Genomic DNA, 27,416 nt, shown 5'->3' on the forward strand with positions numbered 1-27,416 from the left:
TTCCATTTTGGCTGCACACACGAAGGTGAGCCCCTCTGCTTTCCCTCATCCTCTCTCTCTTTCTCTCTCGCTCCCTCTCTAGACCTGCCTGGAGGCAGCCTCACGCGGAAGAGCTATGGCGACTTGGACAGCGTGCTAGTCGGGAGGGATGAGACGAGCCACAGTGGATGGTAGAAGGGAGAGAGCGAAGCAGAACGGGTGTGACACACAGAGCATTTAACAGGCCACTCTACAACACCCGGCACCGGTCTGCTCCCACTGCCCTGCCCGAGCCCCCACCAAGGTGAATCAAATCGTTCGCCAGACAGTCCACGGGGGCGGGGGATTCTCCCCCCCTTGCCGTGCTCAGGACTCTGTGGTGTGTGGTCTGAGAGCAGCTCTGCGGGCTTCACCTCATTGTTTTAACGGGGACAATTCAATGGAGGGGCGGAGAGAGAAATAGACAAGCAGCGTCAAAACTGTACAAACACAGCTGTTGGTTTAACAGCTCCTGAATGGAGACTGTCTGGAGCTCACTTAGTAGTACATAAACGTGAGATCAGTCATGCTTTTGGAATCCGCTAACGTGCCGGCCGTGAAACTCGTTTAAATAGATCACAACATAGGAGTACACAGATTACTATGCTTTTTCATATACTCGGACACAGTTCGGATAACTGGCTCCTCCAGGATTCACACACACGGCTCTTTGCAAAATGACCTCATTGTAAGCTGGTCCCAGGAGTCAACAGAGATGCCTATGCGTAGAAACCGAGCATGGGGCAGACAGGGTGGAGTACAGACCTGGGATTATACGATGACGGACGGCACAAACCTTGGAGAGAATAACTCGATGAATCTCGACATTGATTTGGAATTGAGGCAAGTTCCTAAGGGTGTTTAACAGCATCATTCGGCTCGAGCCAGTTCCTTTGTCAAAGTGCATTCCCAGTGCAGATTCATGTGTTGGTTCCTGCTGTACCGCTAGGACCAGAACTCGTGCTCCAGCTCGAAGGCTGCAGTTTTGTGGGGTTTGATTCTGGCTCCGCACAAAGGCAGCGTCCCGTCCCGGCTCTGACCCTCCACGTCCGTGTCCAGCAGGGTCCGCTCACAGCTGCCAGTTCCTAGGTTGAAGGACAGGAAGGGGGAGCAGCCTGGCCTCTCCTCCATAGTGCCGCCGCTGCTGGTAAGGCAGGAGTCTGGGTTGGTCGGGGTCTCGGTGCTGGAGCTGTTGGCAGGAGAGCCGCTCCGTGTCCTGCTGGGGGACACGAACCACCAAGGGTCTAGGCGCTGGCGGTTAGGAGTGGGCCGGGGACGAGGGATGAACTCCAGCGTCTTAGGTCGCTCCAGCGTCAGGTCCAGTTTGGGGGTTCGTCTTCTGGGTGTGGGAGGGAAGACCCAGTTGGGATCTGGCAAGCGGGGAACCTCCGTGGGGTCTTTGTTGGGGCTCGGAGTTTTATTTATACCTGATTTAAACAAAAATAAATAAAACGTTCAGGCTGAAAGTTCGGTATTCTATTCGCAAAGAGGAGTCACAAATGCTACTTGTTAGCCTGACTACTTTGGCCACTGGGTTGTGGAACAATAAATAATCCATACATTTGATAAAGCACCTTATCACGTTGGTGAGACGTCTCAAAGCGCCTCACAGGATTTACCGTAAAGCGGATTGACTGTATATATTGTGGGTGAAACACGGCAGCCAATTGCGTACAGCAATGCGAATAATGGGTCATCCACAAAATACAAACTGGCTGCAGTTTTAACCAAACACTTCCTTCGGGAGCGAGATTGTTCTGATGGCACATCTGATCTGGCCGTGGGACTGCAGGCTTCCCTTCTCTCAGCCAGCACAGGCCTGCAGCATGTCTCCTTCACTTATCCGCACCACTATCGGTGGCCGAGCCTTCAGCCCCTACAACCATCCAATCTCTGGAATTCCCTGCCTCGATGCCTCTGCCTTGCCCTCTTTTTAGTCTATCAAGAAAAATCAATCAAGAAGAAAATGAAAACACACTACCGATCGAACATGGACTTACCTAGACATTTGTGCAAATGTTCGGAGGGAGGGGGGGGGCGGTTCTTGACGGCCCTGCAAGCCACTGATTGGCCACCACTGGTCTAGACCGTGAGCTCAAAGTCCCAAAGCAGAGCTTGAACCCACAACCTTTACAACTCACGACCTTCTAGCCAAGAGTACAACCAATTGAGCCAAGTTGAGTCGGTTGCACTGCAGAACCCTGGTTAATATTCAACTGCCCCACACCCACCCCATCCCCTCAAACCAATAACCCACCTTTAACCCAGTGACCTGATGAGAACCAACCTGTTACAACAGCAGCACTGAAGCCATTGGAGGGTGAGAGGTTGGGCACCAGTTTGATGGCACCGTCGGAGGGGGTCCGCCGGTGACCCCTGTGCACGACGGTGGCCGCGGTGACGTGGGTCGGGGTCAGCGACTGCTTCGGGTCTCGTTTGAAGCTCTCGATGGTGATGTCCACCAGGGGATTGGTCATGAACCTGGGCTTCTCCTCCACCCGCTTCTCCTCCACCTGCTCCTGCTCCTCTACCGAGTTAGGCGTGGCTGCAATCTCGTACACCACCATCTCCTCACTGTCCGATCGCAGCAGCGACCTGGTGGAGTTACACTCCGAGATGGAAGACAGCGAGATCAGGGTCAGGGAGGTGGAGGGCTCGGAGGAGGCCAAGGGTGGCTCCTCCCTCTTGAAGAGTTTCCGGGAAGGGGGGCTGATGCTCCTCTGGAGCCGGCCAGTGCGGTGGAAGATCCCCTCCTTCCTCCGCTTCTCTTCCTTTGGCTCCAGGTCCTCTTGCGAGATGCAGCACTTGCCCAGCTCCAGCAGGTCACAGCCCAGAGCCACCGCGGCCAGGACTGCCCCACACCCCACCAGCACTACGTCGCTCTTCTTCCTCTGCTGGCTGCGCTTGAGGCTGTTGGTGGGCGTCGCTTGGGGGGTGCTGGTGGCCGAGTTAACCGGAGTGGCCTCCTCATTGACATCGCTGACGGCTCCCTCCTGCTCCTCGTTTCTGGAGTATGGTAACGTGAGGTAGGAGTGGTTGGGTAAAGCAAATTGTTGCAGTCGAGTAAAGTCCTTAAGAGCCTCACTGTCTTCGTGCTCTGGAAGAAGAGAAGAAAGGAGTCACCCCTGGTAGCGAATGCTCAAGCACTCCGAGACGCCACCTAAGCAATTTTAGCCCATATTTTCCCATATACAATTCATTGAATTTCACTGTATTACCATCCAACCTCCCAAAAGACTCCTAACACATTGATCTCATCATCTGATAACCCTGAACGTTTTTAGTTTCTAGCAACTTCTCCAGCATCCTACAACTGTTTATAGCTCTTAATTCCACCATCCACACTAGTGGTTTGTTCCACGTCTATCACCCTTTCACTGCAACTATTTATCCTGCGCTTCCTATTCATTCGTTACGAAGCTCCGACCTACAGACGCTACAAGCATCCACCCAACTTCTGCGAATGGCACCACTTTGGACTCCTTCCAACTTGGAAGAGATACTGACACCGGCATTGCAAGGTTAGCAAGTTACCGAGAAGAAACGGACGTTTTGACATCATAAGTTGCTGTAAAAAAATATCAAAGTTAGTGTTATAGCGCTCCGAGACATTATCCCATGTGAAGGACTTTATATTAATCCACCATCTTATTGTTATTTTTATAGAATTTACTGTCACTGAACAGAACGCTTCAATGAAGTGTCTGCCCAGCGTCTCTATACAATCGCAGCAATGAGTCTCTGTACATTGCTGCTTTTACGTTGTGGACCTCTTGGAAGAGGGTGGGCGGATGAATTAAGATATGATTAATTGTTGTAAACTTGTGGAGACTGGCGAGAAGTCTCCCACACAGCAAGGAAGCCGATGGAAGCAAGCCTGCTGCCATTTTGTTCTGCTGATTTTGCCATTACCCATTTCAGTGAGGCTGTTGAACCCTGGCATCGGAGCCACTATCCGATGGGTCTTCCCCAGGTTGGGAGCACTGGACGACCACTGCTTGGTTCCATCTACCAGCTGTTTAAGACTTTGGGGAGAGAGGGAGGGAAACAAGAAGATAAACTCAGCAGCTGTCTGTAAAGAAGTGAAGTTCAATGACTAAACTCAAGCCATCATGTTTGTCTCCTTTATGTTTGGATTCCCCACTACCCCAGTTATTTTCACCCAGTTCCCTCATCTCCGTAAATTGGGTACAAACACCATTGCTTCTGGGACTGAGCCAGACATTATGTGGCAAGCCAGAAGGAGTCTGTCTGTCCCATAGAATAGGTCTGTCCCAAATGTTCATTATCCCTCACCCCCAATTATCACCACACACGTCAATCACGTACATCCGTCCCGTTCTTCTCCACCACCCCCCATAAGTGAGCCCCAATTTGACAAATAGAGGGCAGGTTTACAACGCAGATCACATAGTGGATGGTAAGACAAAATCATCTCTTACCTCTCTTCCACATCCTTTGGGTGCGATGAGTTGGCGCCCCAAGTCCTCCCTTTCTTTCTGGGGCCCTTTCTCTCTTCCTCGTCGCATTCGTCCCACTGGAACGCTGCATTGCGGCCCCAGTTTTTATTGCTTTCACCCGCCGTTACTATGAAGAGGTTAAAAACACGGCCGTTTGCCCCAATAGTTTCATCAGTCACTGGGATGAAACAATGTGAGGTTATTCAACATGGAGAACCTTTGGTTCAAAATAAATCACAACAGCACGGATTAAAAACATCCATTTGACATTATCCCAGTGCGCTTTCATCATTACACTGATGGAAGCCTTTAAATGAGTCCAGCACCCTACCCTCAACCACCCTCCTCTGGCAACCCATTTCCAGTTGTTAGTTACCCTCCGTAAGTAGAAATACTTCCTGGACCAGAAATTGCCCTTTACAACCCTGAATTTGCATCCTCTTGTTCTACAGTCTTGGAGCATCCAAAAGTATTGATTCTGGGTTTACGTTTTCAATGCACAAAACTGTTCACAATGGTATTCACAGCAGTCTGCTCATCACATACATATGCACGAATCATACACTCACATGACTGTTCACGAGTTACGTTCACCCACTAACTAGAGCCGCTCCATTTTACAGTATATCCCGTGAAGCACCTTGAGACGTCCTCTCTGTATGAAAGGTGCTGTATCAAAATGACAGGATTAGTATTAATCTCATTTAAAATCTTTTATGCCTCTATAAGGTGCCCTACAGGCATTCTCTCAGCACTGTAATGGAGTGTCAGCCTAAAATGTTAGCTCAAAGTCCCAAACATATGGTCCCAAGAAAAACAACTTGTATTTATACAGTGCCTTTCATGTAGGATAATGCCTCAGAGCACTTCACAGTGACAGGCGAGCAAGGGAGAAGGGGGAGGTGACCATAGGAGCGGTCGAAGATGCAGGTTTGAGTTGTGCAACCAACTGTATGAGGCTCGAAGCCTTGAACCAACCGATTCAGAAGTAGCAGGTGCACTGCTGGTGAAATTACCCTCCTCTCCCCACCCTCCACCCCTCGTGATCCCAACCACCAGTTTGGGTGTAGACCCCTGCTGTCCAGTGTCTTGGGACGTTCTCCTGACGTGAATGGCGCTATATAAATGTAATTTGTTGTTGCTGGTGGGCACTTACGCTGGATTGCCCTGAGTCGGGGGATGATGGTGGGGCTCACTGGGGGGCTGGAGCTGCTGCTGATCAGGCTCTTCCTCTTGTCCAGAGTCGGCGAGGCCTGCACAGTGATCTTATGCTGAAAATCTGAAAGAGGTTCCCAGAACAAAAAGAGTCACGTGAAAAATAAAATGTGAGGTGCAGTTCCACTGAACTGTGGGTTAGCAATGAGTTGGGGGAGGCGGAGGGAGAGATGTGTACAGAAAGGGGAAAGAGGCAGAGCGGGCACAGAGAGGAGGGGATTAAAGGGATGGACTGACTGAACGGGCTCTAACAAGGCAGGGGCACTGACAAGGAGGCCACTGATGGCAGAGGGCTAAAGGGGGCACTGACGGGAAGGTAGAGGGGGGTCTCTAACAGAGGAAGGGGTGGGGGGGGGAATAAAATGGCACCGATTGATGGGGGCGGCAGGTGGGCAGGGGAGGAAAGGGTACTGACCAACATTCCCTTCGCCCCCTCCCATCACTGTCGGTAGGTGGGGAAAGGGAAGAAGTGTAGAACTATCTGGGGGGCTGGGGGCAGGAAGATAAGAAAGGCTTCGGGGCAGCCGGACTCTTACCGGAGGGAAGACTGATTCGGTTGCCGTCTCTGAGCTTGAGGCGGCTCTTCTTGAAGTTGCCTTTGCGTTTCCTCACACTGGGCTTCTCGTGGTACAGCTGGTGGAAGATGATGTTGAGCTCTCGCTCCAGGATGTCGATCTCCCTCTCAGCCAGCTCCTGCTCCCGCCGCCGCAGCAGCTCCTCCTGGTTTTTCTGCTGCAAAGCTGCGCGGCTCAGCTCCTCCTCCCAGGTCTGCAATTCCTACTGACACAGACGGATTGTTAAGAGGCAGAACACGAGGGGTGGAGCTCCAGGTCAGAAACCGTTGTCTTTTGACACAGGATCAAAGCTACTTCACAAAGAGGAAAAAGGATTTGCCCACAGTCAGTCCCACTTTACAATATATTCTGTGAAGCGCTTTTGAGGCATCTCAACGACGTGATAAAGCGCTATACCAAGTGCAAGGTTTATTATTATTACTAAAATTGCAGGGTGTCTGGAGTGAGCTGCACAGTGGAGTTAACAGGTGGCTCGGGTGGAGGAAATAAAAGCATAGTGCAGCTTGGATGGGCTGAGTGGCCTATAACTGTGAGTATAACATGCAGTCTAATTCCTGCTCTTATATGCCCTGGCTCAGGTTGTCCACAGGGACCCCCAATCACCCACCCCCCTCCCCACCCCCTGCCCCATGCAAACACAGACTGAAAGACTTGCCTTTTCCTTTGCCCGGAGTTCATCAAACATTTCCTCGATCTCCTGTTTCCAGTCCTCCTGCAGCGAGTGGAAGGAATCCTGCGGCATCTCAAAGAAGCCAGACTCCTGAATGTCCGTGAGCTGGTCCAGGACACAGGGGAAGGGTGGCCGGTAGTGGGGGTTGGGGTTCCAGCAGTCTGGCACAGGACAGATACCGGCTTTAATTCGGGGACTACAAATGAAACTTGGTGCACTCGGTTTCTGAAACATTTTCTTCACTCCGCCATCATGCCAGGCAATGGAGCCAGTCAGAGTGTTACAGCACAGAAATGGGCAGTTCAGCCCGCCCTGTCTGTGCTGGGCTCCACTCGAGCCACCCCCAGCTTGGAGTCAGGCTCCGCCACTGTTAAGCGCTCTGAGACGCTACCCTGCGTGGAGGGCGCTATATAAATGCAAGTTGTTCTCGTTGTTAATTTAATCCCATTTTTCCACATTTCCCCATCACCCTGTAATAATAAAATAAAATCGGTCACTCACTTCACGGCCTTCCATGGGAAGGCGCTGCGCGTAAATTAGCTTCTACGTTAGCCCACAAAACACAGTCACTGTACATTACAGTATAATCTGTGACGTCCTCCCAATGTGAAAGCCACTAAACCATATGTAAGGATTGTTATTTTCACTGTGAGAAGATATGAATAACTGGCTCCTGACCTCTTCAATATTGAGATTAATTGTGGGCGAGGGGCAGTGGGGACGAAGCTCAGCAGTGCCTGAGGACATGGCAGCCAAGGGGTGGGGGCACAGCAGTCATTTCTACGAGACCATCACCCTTCCCGAACACTACCCCTCCCGCACAAAATGCCCCCCTCCCCCCACGTCCACCTCCTCTACAAGCTGATTCATAATGTGATTACGATTCTGTACCCAGGGTGACCACACTCACTCACCTTCCATCAGTTTGGTGAAGGACTCGGGGCAGGTGGATGGAATAGGCAGCGCCAGCTTGTTCATGGCCACGCCATAAGCCACGGCGAGGCCATCGATTCCCCTGAATGGCACCTCCCCGGTCAGTAGCTCCCACAATAACACGCCATAGCTGTGCATATGGAGGAAAGTGCTGGTTAATCGCAAGAATAAATTGGTCATTTTCAATCCATGACTGTTTGTGGGACATTGCTGTGCGCAATTGGCTGCCGCATTCGCCCACAAATTTACAGTCAATTCACTTTACAGTTTATTCTGTGAAGCGCTTTGGGACGTCTAGAAGACGTAAAAAGTGCTATATCAAATGTAAGGATTATTATTATTATTATTATTCTTATTAAGAGAGAGATTCAGATAGACGGCCCTTTGCCTAGTTTACTCTCAACCTCCGTTTACTCCCTTACTCGGTTACTTTTACTCCATGGTTGTTTGTGGGGCATTGCTGTGCGCAAATTGACTGCAGCCTTCACCCATAACACTTTACAGTATATCCTGTGAATTGCTTCCGGACGTCCCCCAGACATGAAAGTCACTATACCAAATGTAAGGAATATTATTATTACCACTACCATTCCCCCCCTCCTCCCCCATAAAAAAGGTGTCACATCACCGGCTGCTTGCTACGAGGTGCCATTAATTCATTCAAGAAACACTGAGCCAGATTCCATGCGCAAAACATGTTAGAAGCCTCCTGAAAGTAGATCAGTCTCTACGCTGTTGTTTTCTCCTGTTTATCTCCATGACATCACACAGCACCTTCAGAGGATTTCCAGTCAATTGTAGGGAGTGTGTATTCTGTAGGCATATAACACCCACATTTGCGCATGGCGGATAATAACCCTCGACCAGTGGTGTTGGGGAGGGAAAGTGTTGAATCCTGTACCTCCAGATGTCACTGCCTTTGGAGAACATGGAGGATCGGATGACCTCTGGAGCCATCCAGGCGTAGGTTCCGGCTGCGCTCATTTTGGTCGTTCTGTGCCACTCGCGAGCCAGCCCAAAGTCTGTGATCTTCAAGGTTTTGTGACTGAGGTCGTCATTCCCCACCGTCTCATGGATCAGAACTAGGAAGGAAAGCAGAGAGAGCTTCTTAACACGCACACATGCTCAGGCAGAGCACGAGATCAACCCAACAGCAGTAGACTATGAGGCCTGTGAGAGAGACATGCAGCAGGACTACAACTCCAGCCAAGGTCAGAAAAGCACAAAGGCCAGCGAGAGACCTCTGAGAGACTCAGGGACCTCCTTCCACTCCTCACAATTAAAATTCAGATCGTAATAATATGGACACAAAAAACAACAACTAACATTACATGCGCTTACCCAACAAAGTCACCCACATACACCTCCGCAAAAAATAATAATCCTCGTATTTGATATAGCACCTATCATGTAATTGAAACATCTAAAAGTGCTTCACAGGATTTTTACTGTAAAGTATAGCAACTGTGTAGATTATGGGTGAACTCAGCAGCCAATTTGGCCCACAGCAAACATCCACAAGGTAAATGACTAATTAATTTCATTAACAAGTTACTAAATATACAAAAGAATTAGGCAAAAATCAGAAGCCAGACTGAAATCAGCCCATTTCAGTGCATAGCACTCTCATCCCTGAAGGTTGTGGTTTTGAGCCTTGTACCGGGACATCTCGTGTTAAAGTGATGAGCTGTGTGGAACGACTACTGTTAGTGAGTGACAGCTAGGGCTATTCAACCTTGAAAAGGGATATCTTAAAGGGAACCCTATACGAGATGCTAAGTGGGATTGAGAAAATAAAGCCAGCGCAATACTCTTTTGTGATGCTGAGACAGCAGGACAAGAGGGCACAGGATCAGGGTTACGAAGGGCAATTTCAGGACAAACACAGACATTAATGTTACATATTACAGCAATGTTACAGGATGACCAGGAAAGGGTGGTCAATGCCAGCACACCGAACTCATTTAAGAAACAGCTCAGGGATGGAAATGAGAAGACAGCAGGGTGGATATCCAGGAAGGATGAGATCAAATGGATCAAGGGGCCTTTCTTCATCCAAAACTCTCATAAAATCTAGGCTGATACCCAGGTGAGGTACCAGTCAGAGGTGTATTTTTGTTTTTTTTCCACTGGGTGGCAGTCAATGCCATGGCTTTGGCATCACAGCGTATTAGCAGTGAGGCAGGGATGCTGATCGCAAGGTACCGAGAGCGACTTCTGAACTCGCACAAAGGGAAAGGCATTTCAATGCCACACCGTGTGCTTTTGTGGCATTCTTTTGAAAATATCATCACAATGCCAAGTGGCCAACAGACCCAAACAGCAATAGTTTGATGAATAAACAGCAAAGGGCATCTCCAAATAAATAAAAAGTTTTGCATTTGCTAATAATAATAATCCTTGCATTTGATATAGCGCTTTTCACGTCTTCTCGACGTCTCAAAGCGCTTCACAGAATATACTCTAAAGTGAATTGACTGTATATTTGTGGGCGAACGCGGCAGCCAATTGCGCACAGCAATGTCCCACAAACAGTCGTAGATTGAAAATGACCAATTTATTATTGTTTTGATTTTTGAAGGGATTATTATAAGGCGTGTGGAGTAAGGAAACTTGCCCAAGGTTTCGCCCTGCTAAGTGTACTTCTGTTCTATATTCACACACAGTCTTGAACTATCTTTACATGAACTATCTTTACACTGTGCAAATGAATCACAAGAGTATTAAGGTGACGAGGAACGTTTGTTCCACCCACACAATTACTGGGGTCGTGGATAAAGCTACTCACAGAGAAAGAGTCAAATCTACTTTACTGTAATACAGAGGGAGAATATGGGTCATATTTGTCCAGATAAGTGGGACTGAATGGATTGCTCCTTCAAAGAGCCAGCACAGAAATGAGTGGCTGAATAGTCTTTCTTCTGCACTGTTACTTTCTGTGGTTCTAAGACACAAGTACTGAAAGTGATGAGACAGTTTAGGTCAGGTCATATTGAAGCATTCACAATCCTAAAAATCTGCAAATAGACTGAACCCAGCAGGGAGAAGGCGAAGAGAGTTTGAATGCAACTACTGCACCTACCAGGGTGTAGTTAATATATGAAACAGACCACGCAGGCAGATAAGACTGTCAGCAAATTGGAAGAAGGAATTAGACAGCTATTTGATGAAATGATTGTATGAGAGACATCGCAGGACTCATCGACTCCTGTAAAACGGAATATTATCTTTGGTCTCCAATAAACATCTCTCTCTCTCTCTCTGAAAGCCAGTCACCCGACCATTGCAGCTGCCGTAGTCTCTAATCCTGAGCAAGTCAAAGCTGTTGTGACGTGTAGGAACTAAAACTAGGGTCGCCCATCGATCTTACAGCATGATTCACCTCAGTTCAGTGCTAATACTGTTTATAGGGATTCCCCAAGTCAAAGTACAACTTAGACACCGAACTACTGTACAACTTTAGGCTTTCAGCACGGAGATCCTATTAGGTCTTTCTCCCTTCCCACCATTAGTAAAGTTGTCACCCATTGTGAAACAATTCCATTCAGACCCATAAGATCTGTTTGGATGAAGAAGGCCCTTTAGCCCATCTGCTCTCATCCTTCCTGAAAACCCACCCAACCATCCTCCCATCACAAAATTCGAGCCATTTCTTAAATGAATCCAGTGTCCCTGCCTTGATTACTGTTCGTGGTAACCTATTCCAGACATTAATTTCCCTCTATGTAAAGAGATGTTTCCTGGTGTCTTGCCCTTCACATTCCTGCAACTGTGCTCCCTTGTCCTGCGGACTTAGCATATCAGAGAGGTTCGATCCCACGTTGTGCTGAGTTACTTCATCTCAGCAGGGTCAACCCTTGGCTGGCGCTATAATTGGTCTCACTGCCTTTAAGTTTAGGAAGAAAGCAGTGAGGAATTAGCCAAGATACCCAGGTCTCTTACTGGCCAGTATCTATAATAACAATAATCCTTACATTTGATATAGCGCTTTTCGCATCTTCTAGACGTCTTAAAGCGCTTAGTTGCTGGAAGGGAATTTTTCCCGTGTCCTGGCCAGAGGTCCTTCCATGGCCAACAATCCTCCAAATTAAATTGCTCACTCACTTCATGGCTGCTTGTGTATGGTGCTGTGTGCAAATTGGCTGCAGTGTTTGCCTACAAAATACACTGTCGCTCCACTTCACAGTAAATCCTGTCAAACACTTTGAGATGTGAAAGGTGCTGCATCAATTGCGAGAGTTATAGTATTCCCAAATGCCACATGGCTCAGGCATATACATTCAATCCAGAACATCCAACCTTGAGCACCAATAGTTCCAATCACATTTTTTTGCAACAACAAAAAATAAAGTTTAAAAACTCAATTGTTAGTTCCAGATCTAAATCTCAGAATTTGACAGATATTGAAGTGAAGATAATTATAAATGTGAATGAAATCAGCTGCAAAAAAAAAAGGCTGTGGGTTTTGATTCAAGTAGCTATGGACACCAGCCCTCAAAGTAGCAGCTGCTGAGCTCATCCTTGAGTAAAAGCCATTTTGGAAGCCAATGGTCAGTGAAACTTGGAGCCACCAGTCAACATAAAATGCATTTAAATCCAGATTACCTTCTCCATCTGTTAATAATGGAGCCTTGGACACCTGCTTCCTGATCACACAGTCGAGCAACCATGACAGGTATTACTTGCTCTTTAATAATTATTAATCAATAATCCTTGCATTTAATATAGCACTTTCAGATTGAGGTGGACGAGACCTCTGTTTAACGTCTCACCCGAAAGTCAGCACCTCTGACAATGCAGCGCACTGTGTTGGGAGTATCTGTTAGCCTGAACTACAAGCTCAGAGGCAACAGTGCAACCAGCTGAGCTTGGCTGAATGAGGGATATGTCAGTGTCAATGAATTAAAGATGGAAACCAAGTGCTTGCTTAGTGTGGAAATTCTTACAATTTCAGTGTAGTTCATAGTAGTTGTGGCCACCTGGAATAAGACCGAGCAGTTGTACGTTATAAAATACAATTGTGCTGTGAGGCTACATTAAACTGTAAATTGGGTCATAAAATTACACGCCCATCGATAAAATACTTTGATGTAGTTAAAGCTTCAGAATCGTTTCAAAGTTGAATATATTACACTGCGGTGTGTTGAGATCAGACAACTGGTTCAGCCTATTCCGTTTCTTTTACTCAGCCAATGTGAGCACTAAATAGTGAGATAAATAACAGCCCAGACAGCAAGACCTCATTTCCTATTAGAGCATCACCAAGTCACCTCCAGAATGGGACCTGAGCCAACCACTGACTTGAAGTCTCCAATGGGAACCTACTACACACCAGGCAGCAATTCAGTCAAAACTAGCACAGCAGCAGAAGGTGCGTATTTCTAGCACATTATCACGTCAAAGCACTTCACAGGTAAATGGTGCACAATGGATTGACTGTGATAAACTGTCAGTTCAATGTCCCGATGTGGGACTTCAACCTTCAACCTTCCCTACCAACCTGCCGCTCCCTCCGTTCATCGGGCTCCAGCCTGCTCCATGCCTCCAGCCCGACCCGCCCTACCATCGGTGGCTGGACTTCCAGCCTCTCTGCCCCCACACTCTGGAACTCCATCCCACGGTCCCCTTGCCTCGCTTCCGCCCTTGCCTCCTTCAAGGCCGGTCTCAAGACCCTTCTCTTCGACCGTGCCTTTGGTCTCCCTCCCACCTCTCTGCCTTCCCTCACCCCTACACCACCACTCCCGCATGCTCGGGCCCCGATACCTGACTGTTCAGTGCTTTGGGATGTCCTCCCAATGTGAAAGGTGCTCTATAAATGTAATTTTGTTGTTGTTGTTCTGACTCGAAAGTCGAGGGTGCTACTAATTGTGCCAGGCTTATTTGAAAGTTTTACCCAGTGTCCTGGCCCCAAACAAAATGATTTGGGTCATCTATTTTATGTCTGTTTGTGCGGTACCTTGCTGGTACAAAAATGGCTGCTGGCTTGCCTACCACAAGCAGATACTTGTGTCTGATGCCACTGAATCTTTAACGTCCCCCTGGATAGGTGGACGGGACTTCAGTTTAATGTCTCATTCAAAGGACCACACCTTCAACAATACAGCACACCCAAGCACTGCACTGATGTAATCTGCAGGATGAATATATGGGCTCCAAGTCCCAATGTGAGGCTTGAACTTCCCTCTAGATGTAGATTCCGTTGGAAAATTCCCGTGGTCCTTCTGGCTATATCACAAACTCATCATAGCAATGTGGATTCCATGCTGAGCCCAATGTCTGCACCGATGCAGTTGAAATCAGGAGATGAATGGCTTTCTCTGTAATCAGGTAATTGATTGGACACTCAGAGAGAGGTTTTGACCATCTAAACCAAGTACTGAGAATTACCCACATGTATGGACCACAGACAGCACAATGGGATACAACTGGAGTTTAACAAGCTAAAACTATACAGTTTGCCATTTCTGGTAAACTAACTGGCAAGCTTGTTACTTTGGCTTACAAAGCTAACAGGAGCAAAATAGAAAATACCCTGTCCTGACTGGTCTGCTCCTCCAAGTCCTACTTATGAGCCAGGCAGGCTGATCAGTCATTAACAATGTCATGGAGGACTGCAGACCTGCCTATCTCAGGTACAGGATTACCAAGACTCTCACACATTGTGTGGCCACTTGCGAGGCACAGGTTCCTCTCCATCTTGAACTACAGGGAGGGGGGGATTTGTATTTGATATAGCATCTTATCACGTTATTGAGACGTCTCAAAGCGCTTCACAGAATATATTGTAAAGTGGATTGATTGTGTATTTTGTGGGTGAAATATGGCAGCCAATTGCGCACAACAGTGTCCCACAAGCAGTTGTTACGCTGCTGTGCATAATTGACTGCCGTGTTTCGCCCACAAAAAATACAGTCGATTCACTTTACAGTATATTCTGTGAAGTGCTTTGAGACGTCTCGAAGACATGATAAGGCGCTACATCAAATGCAAGGATTATTATTATTATTATTGAGTGACCAAATTTGGTGGGGGGGGAGGAAGAGAGGGAGAGATACAGCAAGCAAACCAGTGAACAAGCAAGCAAGAGAGAGAGAGAGCAGTGATTTGAAACCACACACAAAGAGCCTTGGCCTATTCACGTCTGAGAAGCAAAAGCACCAGCATGCCAAGACTACCCAAGCTTTTCAAAGGCTTCTGGTGTGGCCACACGAGTGCTGCAGCAGACCCGACTGCACAGCTCATTCGCAGAACAATTGACCGTTCTTCAGAGCTCTTCAGCTATAACAACAGCACTCGAGAATGTTGGCACTGCTACAAGAAACCCATTTGAGGCCGCAGTGCTCCATGAATCATGTGCCATCAGCTGTAATGCTCAAGCATCTCTCAAGGGCAGCAACTTCATTCATCCAGGACAGCTAATTGCAGCAATATAGCATAAATGGGAAGCTAGTGCTTAGGATGAATGGGCCTCATTCTGTGCTGTAAATTTCTATGATGCTATACACCTTTTGTGTGTGGCTGATGGCTTATTGCTATGAAATTGTTCCTTCCACGAGCATGACTTTGGTGTTACTTAACTCAAAATGCCTCTCCAGATACACAGTATAAAGCACCAAATCTTACTATTGTACTCCTGTCTGTTTTTTTTCAAATAGACATTGCCTCAACATGTTTCATGCCTCCACTATTCTACTTCACCAAGGCACTGGCCCCTTGAACTACCATTATTTTTTAGATACATTTCAGTATCTCCAGTGGTGAGTACTTAACATTTACAGCACTTCCTGCAGTTTCCACTTCCCTTCACTTTAAATCTCGCGGCTGTATTACTGGCATAGGTAATGAAGATTGGGATATCAAGTCTCTCAGCTGCAAAGAGTGGGTATCCGTTACAGAGATAAATATGATTAGTAAGCTAAAGGTTAACAGATACCATGAACTCAATGACATCCAATGGTTTCCATTCTTTCTCCTTATTATACCCACATATGTAACAGCGAGCGAGAGAGAGTGTGAGAACTGGCCAGAGCCTGAGATCAAATTTTTGGCAAATTATTTGCTCATCAAAAGCTATACCCTAATAACTGAGCTACACTCTTAATCTCAGGCTAACTTCACCAATTTCAGAACTGACCATCTTCTGCCAACCACAACAGCATGCAGAGCACTTCACGTAGGATAACATCTCGAAATGCATCACAGCAACGGAGTCATAAGCTAAACTAGGAAGTGAGGTGAGGGGGGAAGAGGAGGTGATCATAGGCACAGTCAAAGATGCAGGTTTAAAGTGGGATTTGAAGATGGGAGTAGTGTAAGGGCGAGGCAGAGGGATAAAGGCAGAGTTCCAGAGGCTGGGAGCTTGATGACTGAAGGTTTGAACACAATGGTGACGCGGGCGCCTGTTGAAAATAACGATGGATTTTAAAATGATTTCAGACTAATCCTCAGGGAAAAGCAACGGTAACAGTTAATGCGGAGGTGTGCAATTTCAATTATCAATGTAACAGTGAAATTCTTCTGCTGCTATCAAGTGGGTTTTCCTTCTTAGTGTAAAAAAGCAAGGGATGATTTTGCATGGCTGCCCCTGCATCATAAACTGACCCTTATAGGCAACACGACTCACAACCTTCTGATACAGAGGTGAGAGCGCTACCAATTGAGTCAGGCTGACACTCAATGGACAAGCCAACTCAACGGACTAATCTGTCTATGAGTAAAGCACAAGTGATTCACCTCAAGGCAAACTGCATTCACCCTACAGCAATGGCATGGAGAGTTTATGAGGCTACTGTCCAATTGCCATTTCTGAGAGTTGCCATGTCAAGAAAGGGAGATCCAGAGGTTAAGGGTGTAGAATTGGAAAATTCTGCTACTGATGGAGGTGTGGGAAGCTCGAGGGATGCGCACCAAGTCTGAGTTAGCTGAGCACAGCTAATACGGAGGGACAGTAATACTTTCAAATCACAGAACTACATAAGATTATTAATGGGATTGAGAAAGTAAACCTGGAACAATACTTTCACAAAGACCAAGACAGCAGGGTGAGAGCTTCATGCTTGTGAATGATAAGCTTAGTGCAGATATCAGGAAGTGCTTCCATAAGCAGAAGGTAATTAACAGGTAAAATGTAACTAACAGCGAAGACGTGTTAGCACGGAGAGTGGTTGAGGTCAGGAAATTTAACTCATTTAACAAAATAGCTCAATGCTGTAATGGGAAGATGATAGGACCATGAAAGGATGAGATTAATTGGGACAAAAGGGGCCTTCTTTACCTAAACCGCTAAATAAGAGATTAAAAGTGGTTTCCATACACCTAAACAGAATTTACCCAGTACGTTGTGACACTACAGCATATGTATAGAATAGTCTACATACATACATACACTTAGAGAAACACTACAGAGGATAAAATCCATATCAGTTATTCTGCCCATTAAGCAGATGTTTAACTACCATGTAACTTTTATTAAAATTACAACGCATTGCTTCTTCAGTTGCCGTTCATTATCAGAGTCGTGCAAAGTGATCTGAAAGCAACGAATAAGGGTCTCGCTTCCAGAAGCTGCTATGTGCAGTATGACCAGGTCAGCAATCTTCCTTTTCATTTATTAACCGGGTATTGTCAGTCAGCAATACACAAACAATGCCCGGGGCTGTCGAACACAGGCTGGATAAACCCAGAATAAGAAGCTTTGGACAAACCGCTATCCTCCGTTTTCTCCCATACATTCCTGAAGATCTCAATTGAAGTACTCATTTGTGCTCAGTTTGGGGCACGTAACTTTAGGAAGGATTTCTCAACCTTGGAGGGTGGTGTTCAGCCACGGGTGACCAGACAAATACCTCAACCGAAAGGACGATGATCAGGGGATTGGCAGACTGTAGTTATAGTCCATAGAGCAGAGGAGTAAGAGATGATTTTTTATTGAGGTTTTTAAAATAATGAATAGAGTGGATGACTCTTTCTCCTAGGTAGAGCATCACAGTCTTAAAATCTAAGCCAAGTCACCTAGAACTGAGGCCAAGAAGCATTTCTTCACACAGAGGTGTGTGACCAGATAATGTCTTGGAGATCTTTATGGTCCTCCTAACTTGAAAGGTATTATACCAAATGTAAGGATTACTATTTAAAGTATTAAGTGCACAACGATAATGTATGAATAACTACAATCATCAATAATGCCTTCACAAATGGTTTATGGGGATATTTCGGAATTTATTATGGATTTATCATCAACGTTAACATGTGCAATGAGTTTATGGGACAAATACAGTCACTCATCCATTCTGTGTGCACAAGGCTAATTTTCAGCCAATCTACACTTTCAGGAGAAATTCCACCCTGGTATAGATTTATACTATTATTTAGAGTTTTAGAAGATCCAGAATTTGTCATCAAAAGGCTGCATAAATACTATAAATCTAGAACAACTGATTTGCGTTGTGAATTTCCCTCCCACAACAATCAACCAACATGTCCTCACATGGTTATATTTCAGCAATGGATAGTCAAGGACCCATGTACTTACTGTTACTGGATTTGAGGTCCCGGTGGATAATGGCAACGATTGCTTCTTCGTGTAAGTAATTCATGCCCCGTGCGATCTGCACCGCCCAGTTGACAAGTATATGAGGAGGAATCTTCTTGCCCGAGAGCACTCGATTTAAAGAGCCACCGCGTGCAAACTCCATGATCAAGCAGAGATTGGGTTCATGCAGGCACACGCCTCGCAAGGCGATGATGTTGGGGTGCCGCAGCATAGCAAACAGCTTGGCCTCCTGCCTAACGTTCTCAATGGTCTGGCTGATGTCCTCGTCCGGGTCCTGCCGGGCGGCTTTAACCGCCACCTCCTCAGTCCTCCAGAAGCCCCTGTAAACCTTGCCAAAGCCCCCAATGCCAATGATCTCCTCAAGTTGCAGTTCACTGAAGTCAGTCTCCAGAGGAGGTGGGTAGTCCTCGGTGTTCCTAACTTGCAGTTTGCTGTAACTCGGGGCACTGGTGACGTAATTGCTGGGAAAGATGCCGAGCTGGTTGTTGATTTTGCCTGTCCACCAGCCTTCATCTCCAGAGACCTTGAAATCCTAGACAACCAACAACAACATAGATTCAAGGATTACTCCACTGAAACAGACTATACCCTTCAGTCTTACATTATCAACCTGCACACTGTTTGACCCTTCCATTTACACTTAACACAGCTATCTAACATGCTCATTCATTCATCACCTTAACATACCGCTTTACTTTTTAAAAAAAAATATTTCCCCATTGTGAGCAAATCAAACAGAAAGTTAGATTTCAATCCTGGCAAGGCCTTTCAGCCATTGGCCAGATACAATTTGCTCAGTCTCTAAACAACTAAAGTCTCATTAGGTAACTTACAGATGGTTTCTTCAGTCCGGGTGAATCTGGAATAGGATGAAATAAGAAACAAAAACCTTCACGTAACTGATACTCCACTGCTGCTCACGTCTCTTCTCCCATTACTTATTGGACTTTGGGATGAACCTGAGGTCAACCTCAAGTAAACAAGATACAAGAGCAATTCCTGAGAACTCTTTGATCTGTACTGTATACATTATTTAAGAGTAACAGGACCACATGTATAGTTACAGTAACAATAATAAGCCTCGCATTTGATTTAGCGTTTTTCACGTCTTCTAGACATCTCAAAGCGCTTCACAGAATATACTGTGAAGTTAATTGACTGTATATTTGTGGGCGAAATGTGGCAGCCAATTGAGCACAGTAGTGTCCCAGTCCTGGATTGAAACAGGGTGAAGAGGAAAAGAATGGTAAAAGCAAAGAAAGAACACATCCAACACTAAGCCATTGTATGCCAAGCGACATCACAACGTTGGTGCATGAAGAACCCCCAATTGAAGACTTGCACCTCAGAACATTTTTGTATTGTAGCTGCGAAATACCCTGTCCTTTATTGGCACAAGTGGAGCCAGTGTATCTTTTGCTCATTTCACAAACGCCTCCACGTCTCTCACAGACTAAGTGCTGGCACTTCTCACAACCTTAACTGCGTATTTAATCCCTCCTAAGAGTATACTATGTGGTCAATGAAAAGTCAACTGATCGTTTTATCAAAAATACTTACAATTGTTAAATAAACAGCTATCTGAACACAAACCACTCCTCTTCCCCTCCCACGCGTGCTCTTAGATTTTTGTAAAAACAATGAAATGTATGAATGATTTGCACTTAGTTACTACCACATCTATGCTGTGTATCTAATTTACCCACATTACCTGGCAATGGCATACAAAGCAGACCATAATAATAATAATCCTTGCATTTGATATAGCGCTTTTCACGTCGGGAGGACGTCCCAAAGCACTTCACAGAAGACACTGTAAAGTGAATTGACTAGTAACTGGAGAAGGATACGTTTGCACAAATGCCCATATATATTGTACAATCGTGCAGTCTTGTACAAATTGGGGTTAAAATGTTCCAAAATGTGAACAGTGGCAGAGTAAAAACAATCCCATCCCCATAGAACACAAGTTGTAGTTAAGTTTCCCAACGATGTAATGGATAGTAGTCACTATAGGAAGCAGAAGGTGTCTAAACTGGGCAGCTTGTCAACAGAATACAGTGCAAGGGTGAATGCAGAATGAGAACTAAGATGCTATGGACATAAACCATATGAAGATGTTCTTAATGAAAGAAAGAAAGTGTAGAAAGCTGCACCTGCCTCAACTTCTGCCTCTAATTTGACTTTGGATTAATAGCTTTGTTGTGGAGAGAGGTGGGGTGGAGGTTGGGGTGGGGTTGGGGGTTGTGCACTCATTGAGTTGAGGGAAGTCCACGCAAAGAAATAAAACACTTAGCTATGTTTGCCACCCAGCGAGAATATCAAATGCTCTCAGATCAGGCATTGCATAGGTCAGAATTAATCTCACTCTACTTTGCCCCCAACACAGCAATTTAAGCCTGGTTTGCTGCTGACCAGAAGCTGCTAGAAAAACTAATACAATTTCGGAAGTCAAGCTCAACATTCAGGTGGAAATATTTTAATGTCGCTGTGCTCAACTTCATGCAGACAGTGAATGCCAGCAGGCTATTCAGTGACATGGGCATCAAATTTTGATCCTCTCCCCACCTAAGAGGCAACGGAGAGCAATCTGAACCAGGGTTCCTAAACTTTATTTTGTCCCCTCACCCACTCTACCAAACCACTGAGGCTCCCAGGCCAATTGCAGTCCCTCCAGCTAAAATCTGCTAACTCAAGCAGATTTGTCTGAATGGCTCAGTATCACACCACACAGTGCACTGATCCAAGGACTGTACCAGAACCACATCACTGCTCAGTGTTCTTAATGTCACAGAATATTTCTCATACCCATGTGAAAAGTCAGGCTGCCTCAGACTTCCTGAGAGATTCCTTGCTGCTGTACAAAGTGCTGTGACAGAGAATTTACAATCCCAGAGGTCTGCTGTTACAGCAAGCAGAACTATAAATTCACAGTGCATGTTACCAGAGAAAAATTAATACCTGCATATCGCTTGCTCTGAATCGCTGAGAGTAAATCAGTGCATGGGTTAGGGGAGGACGATCATCCTATTTCAGTCCGGAAAAGTAACTACCTGGAGTCACCAAACAGATGAACGCTGCAATCTCACGAACGAGTAGTTACAACTGACATTGTGACAGCAATAATGGAAGTGTTTCTCCATTTGAAACTGAATCCCATTATTTTAATTACAATCCTTCTACTAGTTTGTGCGGGAGATAGCAGCTGACATACAATTTGAAAATAGGGAGGGGAGTAATAAACTATGAGTGAGTGCTATAAACCACTTGACAAATTTCAGGACTGGCTTTAGCACTGGGAGCCATTACAATGATACCATTTCAACTCATTGTTCAGAAAGAAGGTAATTAATATACACATCTGACACTCCAAAATAGTGCAGGGGAGCGCTACATTGTCAGACGTGCCATCCTTTGAAGGAGACATTAAATCAAGTTCCTGTCTGCCTGTTCAGGTGGACATTAAAGATCCCATGCCACTATTTGAGAAGAAGGGAATTTCTCCCAATATCCTGGCCAAACAATGCCTCAGATAAATAAAATTGATCATTCACTTTGTGGATGTTTGTTGGACATTGCTGTGTACAAACTGGCTAGGGGTCGCCCACAGAATACACAGATGCAAGAATTATTATTTTTGTAAGTTGGATCAAAGACAACTGGGATCAACCAGTCCAAGCAATTATTAAACTACATTATCGCATTATACCACTTTGGGAAGGAATCAAACATCGTTTTCATCACAAGCGATACAATTGCATTTCCCTGACGCAAGTGAAAATTGTCATGGGACCAGGTTTATAAACAGAGACCAAAGCTATGCCAACTTCTACACTTGAGCGATGGTGCCATTTTAAATCACAGAAACACAATATTGATTTGAATAATAAACGCCCCTTGGCCAATTTCTCATATGTCATTGCTCAAACAACCATATCTGCTACCATATACAGCACATCCAAAATGCCCATTGACTACCAGGCCTTCCGCTAAATAAATGGCTTATTCAGCACTACAGCAATGATACCATGGGGGAAGAAGGAGGCAGGAAAGTAGTCAAGATACTTTGGGGGACCCCCAAACATTGGCTCTTGACAAATTGCACCTAAAATAACAGTAAGCAGGTTGGTTCCTCATGGGAGAGTACACAGACTCTACACCAGACAAATGAAAACCATATATATGTAGAACTTTTAGAACAGTTAGCACTTTGGAGACTCTTCAATGTGGTATGTGTAGAACGCCTGGCTTAACCAAAAGAAAATAGAAGGTGTTTTTTTTGGAAGGGCTGCAGCAAATAACTCTTCAGCATTGGACAACCTCTGCCCCTCCTCAAAATGTTAAAAACAGGTATCAAATGAATTTGCCATTCCTACCTCCTTCATTTTGAGAAGCCACCAAATTCCTCCTCCTATCATCAAAATGTGGGCTCTGCTGTCACTTGTTTCGAAAGCCCCCAATATCTTACTATTTTTCACAGAAAATGTAGCTTTCAGTTTTAGTTGCCCCCGCCTCCTGCCTTGACAGCAGTGTCCCACAAACGGCCATGAAGTGAGGAACTATTTTTATTTGTGGCTAGGACACAACAGGATCTTTAACATCCACCTATACATGCAGATGGGACCTTGGTGTGTGATGCAGTGAATGAATGTAAGGCAATCAGTGTGTGTGAATGTGGCAGTCAGTGAACGTCAGAAGTGTGAGTGAGTAGAGGCAGTGAGGCAATCAATGTGAGTGTGTATGCAAGTGCGGAGTGGCTTCAGCGCTTTGGGATGTCCTCCCAAAATGAAAGGCACTCTATAAATGTAATTTTGTTGTTGTTGTTGTGGAGTCATCATCAGTATGTCTAGAATGAGTGAGGCAGTTAATGTGAATATGTGTAGAGGGAGGGAGTGAAGCAGTCAGTATGAGTGTGGGTAGAGGGAGAGTGTGAGGCAATGTGTATAGGGGGAGTGATGTAGTCAGTGTACGAAGAGGGGTGAAGTGAAGCAGCAGTGTGAGTATGTGTAGAAGGAGTGAGTGTGTATAGAGGGAGGGAGTATGTGGCAGTATGTGTAGAGGGAGTGAGACAGTTAGTGTCAGTATGAGTGAGTGCGCGCAGAGGGAGAGAGTGTGAGGCAGTCAGTGAGTGCATGTACACATGAGACTGTCAGTGTGAGTGTCAGTGTGTACTGTACAGTGAGTGAGGCAGTCAGTGTGTGTATGTATGAGTGTCAGTGTGTACTGTACAGTGAGTGAGGCAGTCAGTGTGTGTATGTATGAGTGTCAGTGTGTACTGTACAGTGAGTGAGGCAGTCAGTGTGTGTATGTATGCATGAGGCAGATAGTGTCGTTGTGTGTGTTAATGTGTACTCTGCAGTGAGTGCGTGTACGATGAGCCAGTCAGCGAGAGTGTCAGTTTGTGCTGTACAGTGAGGCAGTCAGTGAGTGTGTGTGTGTGTATGTTTGAGGCAGTCAGTGTGAGTGTGTCAATGTGAGCAGCACAGTGAGTGAGGCAGTCCTTGAGTGTGTGCGTGTATGTATGAGGCAGTCAGCGTGAGTGTCAGTGAGCTGTACAGTGAGTGAGGTAGTCAGTGAGTGTGACTGTGTATATGTATGAAGCAGTCAGTGTGCACTGTAGTGAGTGAGACAATCAGTGTGAGTGTGCCAATCAGTGTGAGTGTGCCAATCAGTGTGAGTGTGCCTTGCAGTGTGAGTGAGGCAGTCAGTGTGAGTGTGAGTGAGGCTGTCAGTGAGTGTGAGTGAGGCTGTCAGTGTGAGTGTAGCAGTCAGTGTTAGTGTGAGTGAGGCGGTCAGTGTGAGTGTGAGCTGTAGTGAGTGAGGCGGTCAGTGTGAGTGTAAGCACTCTGTTGCTATTGTTTAAAACAATAATAAATTGGTCATTTTTCAATCTATACTGTTTGTGGGACATTGCTGTGCGCAATTGGCTGCCGCGTTCGCCCACAAATATACAGTCAATTCACTTTACAGTGTGTTCTGTGAAGCGCTTTGGGACGTCCTCCCGACGTGAAAAGCGCTATATCAAATGCAAGGATTATTATTATTATTACGCTGTAGTGAGTGAGGCTATGAGTGTGAGCTGTAGTGAGTGAGGCAGTCAGTGTGAGTGTGAGCTGCAGTGAGTGAGGCGGTCAGTGTGAGTGTGAGCTGCAGTGAGTGAGGCGGTCATTGTGAGTGTGAGCTGCAGTGAGTGAGGCGGTCAGTGTGAGTGTGAGCTACAGTGAGTGAGGCTGTCAGTGTGAGTGTGAATGTGAGCTGCAGTGAGTGAGGCGGTCAGTGTGAGTGTGAGTGAGGCGGTCAGTGTGAGTGTGAGCTGTAGTGAGTGAGGTAGTCAGTGTGAGTGTGAGCTGTAGTGAGTGAGACAGTTAGTGTGAGCTGCAGTGAGTGAGGTGGTCAGTGTGAGTGTGAGCTGCAGTGAGTGAGTGAGGCAGTCAGTGTGAGTGTGAGCTGCAGTGAGTGAGTGAGGCGGTCAGTGTGAGTGTGAGCTGCAGTGAGTGAGGCGGTCAGTGTGAGCTGCAGTGAGTGAGTGAGGCAGTCAGTGTGAGTGTGAGCTGCAGTGAGTGAGGCTGTCAGTGTGAGTGTGAGCTGCAGTGAGTGAGGCGGTCACTGTAAGTGTGAGCTGCAGTGAGTGAGTGAGGCTGTCAGTGTGAGTGTGAGCTGCAGTGAGTGAGGCAGTCAGTGTGAGTGTGAGCTGCAGTGAGTGAGTGAGGCGGTCAGTGTGAGTGTGAGCTGCAGTGAGTGAGGCGGTCAGGGTGAGTGTGAGCTGCAGTGAGTGAGGCGGTCATTGTAAGTGTGAGCTGCAGTGAGTGAGTGAGGCTGTCAGTGTGAGTGTGAGCTGCAGTGAGTGAGGCAGTCAGTGTGAGTGTGAGCTGCAGTGAGTGAGTGAGGCGGTCCAGGTGAGTGTGAGCTGCAGTGAGTGAGGCGGTCAGTGTGAGTGTGAGTGAGGCGGTCAGGGTGAGTGTGAGTGAGGCGGTCAGTGTGAGTGTGAGCTGCAGTGAGTGAGTGAGTGAGGCGGTCCGGGTGAGTGTGAGCTGCAGTGAGTGAGTGAGGCTGTGAGTGTGAGCTGCAGTGAGTGAGTGAGGCGGTCAGTGTGAGTGTGAGTGAGGCGGTCAGTGTGAGTGTGAGTGAGGCGGTCAGGGTGAGTGTGAGTGAGGCAGTCAGTGTGAGTGTGAGCTGCAGTGAGTGAGTGAGGCGGTCAGTGTGAGTGTGAGTGAGGCGGTCAGTGTGAGTGTGAGCTGCAGTGAGTGAGTGAGGCGGTCAGTGTGAGTGTGAGTGAGGCGGTCAGTGTGAGTGTGAGCTGCAGTGAGTGAGTGAGGCGGTCAGTGTGAGTGTGAGTGAGGCGGTCAGTGTGAGTGTGAGCTGCAGTGAGTGAGTGAGGCGGTCAGTGTGAGTGTGAGTGAGGCGGTCAGTGTGAGTGTGAGTGAGGCGGTCAGTGTGAGTGTGAGTGAGGCGGTCAGTGTGAGTGTGAGTGAGGCGGTCAGTGTGAGTGTGAGTGAGGCGGTCAGTGTGAGTGTGAGTGAGGCGGTCAGGGTGAGTGTGAGCTGCAGTGTGAGTGAGTGAGGCGGTCAGTGGTGAGGGTGAGTGGCTGCAGTGAGTGAGTGAGGCGGTCAGTGTGAGTGTGAGCTGCAGTGAGTGAGGCGGTCAGTGTGAGTGTGAGCTGCAGTGAGTGAGTGAGGCGGTCAGTGTGAGTGTGAGCTGCAGTAAGTGAGGCGGTCAGGTGAGTGTGAGCTGCAGTGGTGAGGTGAGTGTGAGCTGCAGTGAGTGAGTGAGGCTGTCAGTGTGAGTGTGAGCTGCAGTGAGTGAGGCGGTCAGTGTGAGTGTGAGCTGCAGTGAGTGAGTGAGGCGGTCCAGGTGAGTGTGAGCTGCAGTGAGTGAGGCGGTCAGTGTGAGTGTGAGTGAGGCGGTCAGTGTGAGTGTGAGTGAGGCGGTCCGGGTGAGTGTGAGCTGCAGTGAGTGAGTGAGGCGGTCCGGGTGAGTGTGAGCTGCGGTGAGTGAGGTGAGTGTGAGCTGCAGTGAGTGAGTGAGGCGGTCAGTGTGAGTGTGAGTGAGGCGGTCAGTGTGAGTGTGAGTGAGGCGGTCAGTGGTGAGTGTGAGTGTGTGAGCTGCAGTGAGTGAGTGAGGCGGTCAGTGTGAGTGTGAGCTGCAGTGAGTGAGTGAGGCGGTCAGTGTGAGTGTGAGTGAGGCGGTCAGTGTGAGTGTGAGTGAGGTCAGTGTGAGTGTGAGTGAGGCGGTCAGTGTGAGTGTGAGTGAGGCGGTCAGTGTGAGTGTGAGTGAGGCGGTCAGTGTGAGTGTGAGTGAGGCGGTCCGGGTGAGTGTGAGCTGCGGTGAGGAGCCGCCTACCTTGGACAGCACCTCCACCAAGTCCCCCTGGCGGAGGTTCAGCTCGTCCTCGGCGCTCGCCTCGTAGTCGAAGACGACGGTGCAGTACAGGCTGGCGGGGCCGCGGCTGCCCCGGTCCTCCTCCTCCTCCTCCTCTCCCTCCTCCAGGAGCGGCAGTTGCCGGGCAACGGCTCTGGGGGCCTCCCGGTCCGCGTGCCCGGCCCCGCCGGCCCCGGCCCGGCCTCGGCCCCTCTCCTCCTCCTCGTCTTCCCCCGCGGCCCCGGCGCCGCTGCCGGCGGTGGGAGACCTGACGAAGATGGCCTTGAGCTGCTCCATGGAGGAGAGAAGGGGGAGGAGGAGGAGGAGGGGAGGGAGAGAGAGGGGGAAGGAGGGAGCGGAGGAGGAGAGCGGGAGAAAGACGAGAAAGCCACCGCCGTGTCGCTCCTCCGCTCGCATCCGCGCGCCGCCTGTCCGCCCGCCCGCCCGCACCGCCGCTCGAACTAACCTGCTGGTCGGGGCGCAGGACGCCGTCTCGTCCCGCCCTCCCACTCTCGCTTCCTCGCCGCCGATTGGTCAGTCTGCCTGCCACTCCGGCGCCATCCCGTTTCCGATTGGTCGGCTGCCGCTCAACCTAACCTGCTGGTTCGCACGGTGGGGGGGGGGAGCCAGAGGAG

General features: G+C 47.6%; 1 protein-coding gene across 1 annotated transcript; it reads right to left on the reverse strand.

Annotated features, from left to right (window-relative positions):
• Window positions 1–614: 614 nt before the first annotated feature.
• map3k9 (mitogen-activated protein kinase kinase kinase 9) lies at window positions 615–27,078 on the reverse strand. The gene is made up of 11 exons (XM_007893420.2): window positions 26,764–27,078; window positions 18,403–18,955; window positions 8,773–8,953; window positions 7,853–8,001; window positions 6,924–7,099; window positions 6,230–6,470; window positions 5,635–5,757; window positions 4,461–4,605; window positions 3,931–4,043; window positions 2,306–3,115; window positions 615–1,445 (listed from the first exon to the last, which is right to left on the reverse strand). The coding sequence occupies exons 1-11, from the start codon at window positions 27,076–27,078 to the stop codon at window positions 964–966; spliced, it is 3,288 nt and encodes a 1,095-aa protein (XP_007891611.2). The 3' UTR covers window positions 615–963.
• Between the last annotated feature and the right edge of the window lie 338 nt (window positions 27,079–27,416).

Source organism: Callorhinchus milii, unplaced genomic scaffold, assembly GCF_018977255.1.
Source record: "Callorhinchus milii isolate IMCB2004 unplaced genomic scaffold, IMCB_Cmil_1.0 Scaffold9, whole genome shotgun sequence".
Taxonomy (NCBI): domain Eukaryota; kingdom Metazoa; phylum Chordata; class Chondrichthyes; order Chimaeriformes; family Callorhinchidae; genus Callorhinchus; species Callorhinchus milii.

Bases quoted from the DNA above. Each gene is read 5' to 3' on its own strand.
- map3k9 (XM_007893420.2), bottom strand. From the start codon at position 27,078: ATGGAGCAGCTCAAGGCCATCTTCGTCAGGTCTCCCACCGCCGGCAGC. The intron at 8,954-18,402 runs GTAAGTACATGG...TTTCCTTCCTAG, and splicing joins GGACCTCAAATCCAGTAACA to TTCTGATCCATGAGACGGTG. The intron at 4,606-5,634 runs GTAAGTGCCCAC...ACCTCTTCATAG, and splicing joins CCGACTCAGGGCAATCCAGC to TAACGGCGGGTGAAAGCAAT.